This window comes from Mya arenaria, chromosome 8, assembly GCF_026914265.1.
Source record: "Mya arenaria isolate MELC-2E11 chromosome 8, ASM2691426v1".
Taxonomy (NCBI): domain Eukaryota; kingdom Metazoa; phylum Mollusca; class Bivalvia; order Myida; family Myidae; genus Mya; species Mya arenaria.
Genome location: NC_069129.1, coordinates 40,654,770 through 40,665,210, shown reverse-complemented (window position 1 = coordinate 40,665,210; position 10,441 = coordinate 40,654,770). Strand labels below are relative to the sequence as shown.

At 35.6% G+C, this 10,441-nt stretch overlaps 1 protein-coding gene across 1 annotated transcript; it reads left to right on the top strand.

The window, feature by feature from the left end:
• The first annotated feature begins 1,584 nt into the window (after positions 1-1,584).
• Positions 1,585-8,278, top strand: LOC128243613 (nuclear envelope phosphatase-regulatory subunit 1-like). Its single transcript, XM_052961487.1, has 6 exons — positions 1,585-1,632; positions 3,836-3,907; positions 4,411-4,484; positions 5,309-5,418; positions 6,015-6,069; positions 7,075-8,278. Exons 1-6 carry the CDS (start codon positions 1,611-1,613, stop codon positions 7,111-7,113), a joined length of 372 nt encoding a protein of 123 aa, XP_052817447.1. The 5' UTR covers positions 1,585-1,610; the 3' UTR covers positions 7,114-8,278.
• The last annotated feature ends 2,163 nt before the right edge of the window (positions 8,279-10,441 follow it).

Sequence of the window (10,441 nt, the reverse complement as noted above, 5' to 3'; positions counted from 1 at the left end):
TCAATGATGAGTCTGTCTGTATGTTTGTATTTCTTTAGACCTTGTGGTTAAGGATAACCCGTGAAAGTGGAAGCATTTATTTCCAACGGGGTCCTTTGTTTTTGCTGAAGGGACAGCACGCTGAAGAGACAGTGGTTGGATACAAGGAAGTACGGGTGCGATACCCTAGCTCTTTTTCGAAGAGACCTCTTGGTTGTTTTACGTTCTCGATGTAAAGCACCGATACACGGGGTACAACTTTCCTAGGTTAAATCACTTTTCTAAGCACTACCCTTTAAATGCCGAGCGCCAGGCGAGGGAGCAACTTGTTCCAATTTTTAACGTCTTTTGGTACATGATCATGACGCGGCCAGGGATCGAACCCACGACCTCCCGCTCCGTAGGCGGACGCTTAACCACTAGCTAGGCCACGGGGACGGTAATCAAGGGATTCAATTATCAAAATCACATGTCTGTCTGACTCGTTTAACCTTTTCTTTTACAAAGCAGTTTCTGTTTTCTTAACTCGAAAGAACCATGAATAAATGAAATGTCATAAATAAATGTTGTCTAAAGTATCATGTAGACCCATAGTACATAGTAACGTCATGCAACACTTAGACAAGCACCAAATCCTTACAGAAAATCAGTATGTTGTTTTTTTGGAAGAGTCGATCATGTTAGTAGTTCTGGACGGTGAGAAGTCAGAGACGACCAGTGTGATCTCCGGCGTACCACAGGGGACAGTTCTAGGCACATTGCTATTTTTAGCCTACATGAGACCTCCCTGAGGTGTTTTAATCCTCCATGACGAAGCTATTTGCTGGCGAAAATATGCTTTTCAACGTCATCATCAGTGACCTAGATAGATGCAGACTTCAAGAGGACCTTTCTGCATTACAGAAATGGATGGACACTTGGCAGATGAGTTTCAAATGTTGTGTTATAAGGATTGCACCCCGATGCAGGAACATTTTTGACACTGTGGATCACTGGAAGTAGTTTTCTAAGACGCCAGCAAGTACCTAGGAGTCACACTGACATTAAGGACCTCAACCTGCATCAATACATGGGGTATATAATAGACTAGGCCACTCGGATTCAGACAACATGCAGACTGGCTTATGATTTATTGTTTTGTTTATTTTCCCTTTATTACTACTCCAAGCAAACAGTCACACGATAAGTTACCGAGCCTGGTCAAGCTTCCAAGCCTATTTGCAGACCTAATGCATTGTATGCAAAATCTTCGTAGTTGCAAGGTCGTTTGAAAGCGTATACCATATTTTGTGACCTGTGTGTGAGGGGGGGGGGTGTATGTGTACGTGTGCATTTTTATATGTATGTGTGCGTGTGTGTGTGTGCGTGTGTGCGTGTGTGTGTTTGTGTATGCCTTAACCACTAGGCTACGGAGACTGGTATTAGACCTGTCAGAACAGTGACGTAATTAACAATAAATGCACTTAAATTGCACTTCCACTTTCGAACATTCCTAGCATTCTCTTAAAGATTGGCTATCCACGAATTCTACTCATCTATGGTACCTGCTAAACATGGGGAGGTAACTGCGAAGGATATATAAAGCCACTTCATTCGAGAAAACCATTGTCTGCCACCTTAACGTAACAGAAATGTCTCTTGAGCAAACTGAGGGTTTGTATCAATATTCTTTAAACTGTGTCTTTTAAATTCATACCACCTAGGTTTTACTTGAAACACTTTAAAACTTAAAAATGATTCCGAAGTGAAGTACCTTCTTAATGGACAGTTATTCAACTGTTGTTGAAGTAGTTTAAAATTCGGATAGATAGTTTCGGGTGGGAGCTGTTAAATATAAATAGAGTCCTTGAAACTTGTAAAATCGTGGCGTATCTATGGTCTAGTGGTTACACACTAAACTCATAACTGAGTTGTCATGTTTAATCGCCCACCTCACCACTATAAATACTAGTTGTAATCCTGTTGAACAGGGCCCTGTTAGTCATTCTAAAATGCCGTCCAGGCTTTTTTTAAATGATGGTTAGGCTAACCATCATTAAAACAAAGCCTGGATGGCATTTTAGAATGACTAAGAAGTTTCAGTCTTGTTAGGTTGTGGGGCAAAGTTTACAAACAGAATGTAACCTTGCTCAGAGTAACCCTGGTTCTTAAGTGTGCACCAGTGTATAGGTCTATCACAAAGGGCCCTTAGTCATTCTAAAATGCCGTCCAGGCTTTTTTTAAATGATGGTTAGGCTAACCATCATTAAAACAAAGCCTGGATGGCATTTTAGAATGACTAAGGAGTTTCAGTCTCAGACAACGCGAAAACTTTTTCTTCTTCACAGGACATTGCGACAGGTAAACACTGAAAGTTTACCTGTCGCACCAAATTTTTACCTGTCGCAATGTTACAAACAGTATGAATTCATGCAGTTACATCAGCCTAAACCTTGATTTTAAGCCTCTTTTTTAAATAAGTTTTGTAATTCCCATTATAACAGGTTTAGATCTTTTTGGTTATATTTGTCCTACAGTACTATAATAAATTACAAAAAAAGCTAAACATCATGTAAAAAAAATCAATATTCTGATCTTATGTCATAATTTTTTCTTCCCTTGCCTCCCAAAAAAAAACTCATATCTGGTTCGTCTACCTATGGAACAGCTAGATCTTACTCTTTTAATTCATCTTTAGATTAAAGATACAGTACGGTTATAAAATGTAACGAATTGTACTACAAGTCAAACTCAGGCACATTATCTATGCAAAAACGAAAGTAGAGTTCTTGTTATTGGCAATGTTAAACAGAGTGGAAAGAAAGTCAGCTCGGTATATTAATCATCATATTTAAATTAACACGATTGCCGGGAACTACTTCGCCGAAAATAAATACATACGGAATTTTGTAATTTCCGAACATTTGGGGAACCGTAAAATAAAAGTATTAGAGTACAGTACGAGCTGAAATCGGAACCTCACGCGTTTTATCGGCTTTTACGGAAACATGTCGAAAACGGGGTTTACAAATAGTGATACACAGATTAATACGCTGAATAATCATGATATAATAGTTAAAAATATCTCTGAACATTTATTTAGAAACTGAAAGTAAATTTTCCGAAAATTAAACGGTGCTGACTGTAATTTTTTACCGGACATTGTGACCGACCAAAACAAAAGTTTCGTCGGTCAAAATGGAAATATACCGGACATGTCCAACTGTCCGACGGACATTCGCATTGTCTGCAGTCTTGTTAGGTTGTGGGGCAAAGTTTACAAACAATGTAACCTTGCTCAGAGTAACCCTGGTTCTTAAACGTGCACCAGTGTATAGGTCTATCACAAAGGGCCCTTAGTCATTCTAAAATGCCGTCCAGGCTTTTTTTTAAATGATGGTTAGGCTCTCACTAGGTCCAACACCAGTGCAAAAAAAATGTTCATTAAAAGTGGGCTTTTAATGAGATATTACATCATTAATATTAATGGCAAGCATACGGTGTCTAGATGTATAAAGCTATTGAAGTCATGATAATCCCGACTTGTCAACCATAAGTATTAGTATTATAAATATTAGTTACATTCAGGGTAGTTGGAGCTTGCAATAAGAAGTTGCAGTGAGCCTTTTGACAGGTGAATTTCGAGTGAGGAAGTATTGTTCATATATAATATATTTTTTATTTTGTGTTAGACTCATGTTGCACCATTAAGTACTCTTCTTTTTTAAATATATATTGCGCAACTCAAGTTTAAAATTTATATTTGCATTATTCATGATTATGTTTACCAGGTTTGTTAAACTTCTTCATTTGGGTTTGTTGATCCAAACTCCATTTCCAGTCATGCAAGGCAAATAAGCTATCATGAACATTTCAGATTTGAAAGCTTTTGAGCGCAGACTGACTGAAGTTATAGACAAGTTGCAGCCTGCAGCAAGATTTTGGAGAAGTATATTCTTTTTATTTTGTTATCCAATGGTGAACAATGTTTCAAATATCAACAAATTCATTAAAAAATATTCTACAACTACCTTTCAAAACAATAAATAAAACAGACAAAAAGGTTTTTGGAAGTAAAGGAGAAAATGCACAAAACTAAAATTACCTACCTACCTACACAATCCTTAATATTTGTGGGTAGGGATCAATTGTCAAACTGCTAAATAATTGTGGCCATTAAGTTCATATTTCAGTATTCCTGATATTCAATTAACAGCTTAACATGATATTTAATTAATCTTGTTAGTTTATGTACAGCTGTACATACTGTTCAATTAATAACATGTTAGATTATATTTCAGTAATCCTGATATTTGTGTTCATATGTACAGCTGTACATTATATTCAATTAATAACATGTTAATTTATGTTTATATTACAGTAATCCTGATATTTGTGTCCAACATGTACAGCTGTACATACTGTTCAATTAATTGTTAGTTTATATTTCAGTAATCCTGATATTTGTGTCCATATGTACAGCTGTGGGAGCGTGGACATGGATATGGGATCCAGACACATCTCAGGTTAACATGTCTTTGTAGCTGCGTGTAGTAATAGATGATCATGAATTATACATGTAGTGAAGTAAAACAATATTATAAGATGTATGAGTTGTACTCATAGTCTGAAATTGGCACTATTTATGATTTAAAAGTTGAACAATTCAAATAAAGGTACATTCATTGCTAGGACATTGTGGCCAGTGGCTGGGAAACTCATAAGATTTGAGAAAACATATCCCATATTTTAAGATTCCATCTGAATATTGTCTCTTCTAGTTTTTGCTTTCTTGATCAGGTTCAAATGAATTGATAATGCACCAGTCAATTGTAACCACGTCCCCCCCCCAAGTCCGGGGAAAAGCAGGGACTTTGACTTTGGGTCCAGCCAACCCCGACTAAAATCACCGCCCTGCAGGGACAAAAAGATGGTAAAATCCCTGCCAAATTCCCCCGCACCCCAGGAACCCTAGGTAAGGCCCATTCCCCTCTATATTTTAAGCGAAGACAAAACCACCGCATTCACCTGGCACTGCGGGACCACTTGAAAGGTCCATTTCCCCTGCTATCCCCGGTATACCCCCGGACCTCCGAACCTGGGGTGTGGGATGTGGTTACAATTGACTGGTGCATAATATGGACATAATAAAACTGTCAAAATTAATTGAAATTGATAAGATGTATGCTTAGTTTCAAAATCATCTTTTAAAATTTCTTATTTGTATTGTAAAATTTTGATAAAATCCTTCATATTTTTCTTGAGGTCAGATATTTTCTCATCAGAAAAAAGAGACTTGAAATGTAAGATCAAAGCTCATTTAAATATTATGTATTCGTAATAATTTCAGGTTCCTTTCATGCAGTCCCTGATGAACCACCCATTCTTCACATTAACATGTGTTGTCCTTGTCATGTTGTTTCTCTGCGGAATACATAAAAGAGTTGTTGCTCCATCAATGTATCCTTTACTCGCTTCAGTTTTAAGATTTCCAAAAAATATAGGGTAGGTAGGTTAAGATGTTTTTTGAGATAAAGGAGAGAAAAAAATTGACAGTCAGAATTTTTTTATCTACAGTCAGAACCCGTTTGCTCGACATTGCTTGGCTCGATGTCCTCATTGGCTCAAACTGAAGGTAAAGGACCGATATTGTTTTTTGCTGTATAAGCATGGGTCGATATTCATAAGGCTCAAAGTAATTTGGCGGGTTCCTGCAACATGGAGCAAACAAGTTTCGAAATGTACTTGAAGTTCTTGTGTCCACTCATCCAGAATCCTCCAACATGAAAGTTTACTTACCTTCTAATTGCAGAAAATATACCTCCTCCTCCACCTTTCTCAAAAAATAAATCACATTTTGTGTATTTTTAGGATTATGACAATGATGGAGTTTTGTTGAAAACATATTTTTTACGATTGGCATCGCCAATAATTGGTTGCATAATTTCGAAATTTATAATTTTATTTTATATAATCAAAAAGGGATACAAAGTGAAAAACTATACTGTGGACAAACTTGTGTCTTTGTTAAACTTTTATCCTTGACCTATTTATAGCATAGCTTCACGATGCAGACATGTTCTTGCTGATTATAATATGTCTTGTGATGATGTAAGTATATACATGTGGATCGTCCATTAATGCATTGGTAAAAGTAACAGTTACTGCACCCACAACCAGATTTATTGCATTATACATTAGTACTAAAAAGCAGATGTGTTTCAAGTATGTGGGAACTGGGTTATGTAACTGTTTTGTATCATGATGTCGAGGACAACATTCAATAACTTATATGTTGTTTAAGTGGAAATTGTGTAATTTATCTACATGTGTGTAATTGCATGGTTAAGCTCCGCCTACTTTTTACCATTCTGATATGACAGTTAATGTAAAGATGAAAAGAAAGTGCTTGAAACATGGTACAACGTACTTAATTTGTGAAAATACATGTTGAGTCTTAGTGTTACAATACAACACTTGAGAATTTAATACGAAGCAAAATTTTATGGCAATCAAAAATTTAATATTGAAACATAACTTAGTCTCATCTACAGGTATATAAAAGTAGAATTTCTAAAGATAAGTTCATTAAAGTCATAATATACATAGTCATTCTATGAAACAATTGAAAAAAAACAGAGAATATATTCAATGGATCATGTAGAAGAGCATGCTTATTATTATAAAGGCCCCGTAGTTCATGTATTAACCTTAGTTATTTATTAGGCAGCAAATATAAGTTTATTCCAAGTTGAAATTAAGATGAAGGAGTGTGGAAAAACAGTTAATCTGTGAGAGTGCAGCCTTAAAGGATGTTTAGACGGGGGGGGGGGGGGGGGGGGGGTTGGAAGCTCAACTCTATCTAGTTATGCCCCATTTTAACTAATGTAACAACAGCCGATGAGCGAATCTATTTTTTCTTACACATAAAGCTAACAAGGCTCTGGGTGTTATGGGAATCTTCTAAAAAATGATCTCAAAGACAAAATGTCAGCTGTTAAATTTATTGCTATTAGACGTATAGTTTAGACATATTAAAAGTCATGTTGATGTATGCATACCAAAAACTTGCAACTTACAGACATTATAAAAATAATTGATTAAATTTTGTTTCAGACTGGGAAGTTGATATTAAAGCCAAGACCAACAACATGATGCTAATGCTAAGATATGGGAGAACATGATAGTTTTGTTTTAACATGAAAACCTTGGATGTTGTGACAGATTTGGTCAGAAGTTAATTGTATGAATGATACGGATGGGACAAAATGAACATGATAGCTACGATGATTTATGTTTAAAATGGCAGTGGTTTTAGACAGAGCGATTGTTGTGAATGACACTGAGTTAAAAACTTACATGGAATTATATTGAAGGATGTAGCAGTTTATATCAAAGAATGTTCTGCCAAGTAGCAGAGGTTTGATGTGTAAATATTCTTATTTATGAAATTGATTGAATTTATGTGCAATGGTATGAAATGGTATTATTGTTATTCAAAAAAGACTGATAAACAAGATATACCAGTATTCACCCATGTCCATTATGTTTGTCTTTTTTGTTTTTGAAAGGAATCGTCGACATTAAAGGGGCTGTACTCTGTATGATGAAATAGCAAAAGAAAGAAGAAATTGTCGAAAAACTGACATAAACTTGGTATCGATGTGTACAGTTCATTGAAACTTACTAACTGAAGTACCACATGTATAGTTTACAATTAACTTATTTTTCGCAGTTTTTTCGTATTTTTCCATTAAAAAAGATTACAAGGTATGTCTACCTAGAAGAATTCATTCATTATGCGTGATTGGCTAGTTGATGTTATCATGTGATATTATCAAGTTATGTATATAGCTTAAATATTCCGACCGTTTAGGGTAACCCTTCCTGGCACAGTGGATACAACACTGGACTGCAATTTTGGCGACACCGGTTCGAACCCGGTCTCCGACTCGATTTTCTTTTTACAATTATGATATCAAAGAGTAAAACATTTTATTAAATAATTGTCCTGTGATTGGTTACAGAAAAAAACTTTTTTGGGTGCCAATCTGGTGTATAGTCCCTTTAAGTAAGCAATTCTTTATGCACTTGACAGTAGCCCTTTCTCCTTATTGTGGTAAATAACCTCAACCATTAACAATTTTTGTCACATAAAGCAAGATTTAAGCTATTTTGATAGTGTTAAAAAAAAAGCTTTGTGTCTGCAGTATGTGAAACACAAACAATATTCAATAATAACTTATTTTTCACATTTATACATCTGATTTTGATAAATGTGATTTGTGCTATTTTGTAGAAAAAAATTCAAAACATGAAATTATTTTTATTTTATTTTAGTCCTATTATTTGCAACCCTAATGTCCAAACAGCTGTATTCAATGGTTGGTGTTCAAGATTGATGTAGCTGATCGGATTGCCTAGTAGTATGAATAACAGACATTAACAGTGAATGAAGTCGCCTTATACTATAATCAGAGCTGTGGGACCACTGTAGGTGATTCATTGCTGGTCTCACTGCATTTTGGGTAAAAAAATTATCCTGGCAAATACCCCACTTACATGTATTTGTGGTAGTAAAATTCATCTTTTGACTTCAAAATTTTCACACTGGTGACATGACTGTCAAGCCATATGCCGTCATTATATGGTGCTGGCAGATTTATAAACTCAAAGAAAAAAAGTGAATAAATCAATGATGTATGGCCATATGATAGACTAGTTACATATTGAAAAGCATCCCACTTCAGACTCTGCCATGTCAACGGAATGAACAATACACAAAACCAGTTGTTTCATTTTCGATAGATTTACAGAAAATGTTCCTTGATACGTTTTGTCTTGTCAGAGAGTAGGTAGCTACATGTAGCTCAAATGTTCGAAAACCATTGTTGGTGCTACATGGTGCTTTGTTTTGTCCTGAAACTATGACTATGTCCTGCTTGATTTAGGGCAACGTTTGATTAAATGTAGGTCGCTCTCACCAAATCTAGTTCCTGCTTCATTTTTGGTAACGTGGGGTAAAAGGTATGTCACTCTTTCACAAAATCGGGGTCCTGCTTGATTGTTGGTAACTTGTGCTAAAAAGTAGGTCAATCTCACAAAATTTAGGTCCAGCTTGATTTTTGGTAACATGGGGTTAAATGTAGGTCATTCTGTCACAACATCTTGGTCCTGCTTGATTTTGAGTAACATGGGGTAAAATGCAGGTCACCCTTTCAAAAAATCTTGGAGCATGCTTGATTGTTTGGGTACCATGGGGTAAATACAGGTTTCTCTTTCATAAAATCTTGGATCATGCTTGATTTTTTTGGTAACATGGGGAAATATGCAGGCCACTCTTTCACAAAATCTTGGTCCTGCTTGATTTGTTTGATAACATGGGGTAAAATATAGGTCACTCTTTCACAAAATCTGGGTCCTACTCGATTGTTGATAACGTGGAGCAAAATGTAGGTCACTCTTTCATAAATGAAAGTGCATATTTAAAAAAAACACGCTTAAACCATCGAGAATTGAGGGTGTCTGTGTTGACTTTTTCTTAAGTGTGGGGTTTATCACAAACGAGACTTTTATATACACCCTAAAAGCGAGTGTTTGGACACGAACGTAAGGTTTTGAAAAAAGGCAATTAAAAGTGTTTTTCTCAGAGGGAAGATACTAAAAAAGATGCGCTTAAAAAGTGGTTCTTTTTATTATACAGGCCCTCAGATAATCGATCAATCGTTGAATCAAAAAATGAATCAATCGGACAAAACAGCAAGCTCAAGCAACTTAAAGAAAGTTGATTGTTTGTGTATTGACTAAATTTATATTTACTCTTACACCAATTAACAATTTGTTATTTTAGGGTCTAATTTATTAGCATAGTTTGTATCTTTATTTACATCTCATCGTTGCCATACCATAAAACACATACAATGTAAAATAACATTTAAAAACAGTGCAATGTCATTCCATTCGGAATTATAAGAGATGGTAAGTGACATTTTACTGCAATATCTTACATATATACACAACATCCATGTATATGTATTCTAAAAGCTAACAGATTTGCTAATTTTATCATTATAAATTTCATATTGAATAGTTAAAAGTAATAATTAATAGTTTCTTTTAAAACAGACAAAGAATGAACGTTCAACAACTTGCACAAATCTATCACAAATGTGACCATCTGAAAGTAAGTACTTATTTAAGTCATTTGCCAACAAAAAGGACTTTACACAAAAAACCCAGTTCTTGCACAGTTGAGTTGCATTGCTGTATGGCAAAAGTGCAGCGCGTTTGTTAAACCTGTAATCTTCCATATATGCTAACTTTGACCAGTACAGTGATATACTTTTCCACTAACAAACTATCGGGGTTTCACCAGCCAACCCATCGTTAGGCGTATTATTTACAAACATCAAGGAAAACTCTCTGAGCCCCTGTGTTACAGCTTCAATACAAGTATATGATCGGTAATCCCAAAGAGGAGCAC

Excerpts from the sequence above, each read along its gene's own strand:
- LOC128243613 (XM_052961487.1), top strand. The coding sequence starts at position 1,611 with ATGTCTCTTGAGCAAACTGAGG. Across the intron at positions 1,633-3,835 it reads GTCTCTTGAGCAAACTGAGG|ATTTGAAAGCTTTTGAGCGC; the intron begins GTTTGTATCAAT and ends TGAACATTTCAG. Across the intron at positions 5,419-6,014 it reads AGAGTTGTTGCTCCATCAAT|CATAGCTTCACGATGCAGAC; the intron begins GTATCCTTTACT and ends ACCTATTTATAG.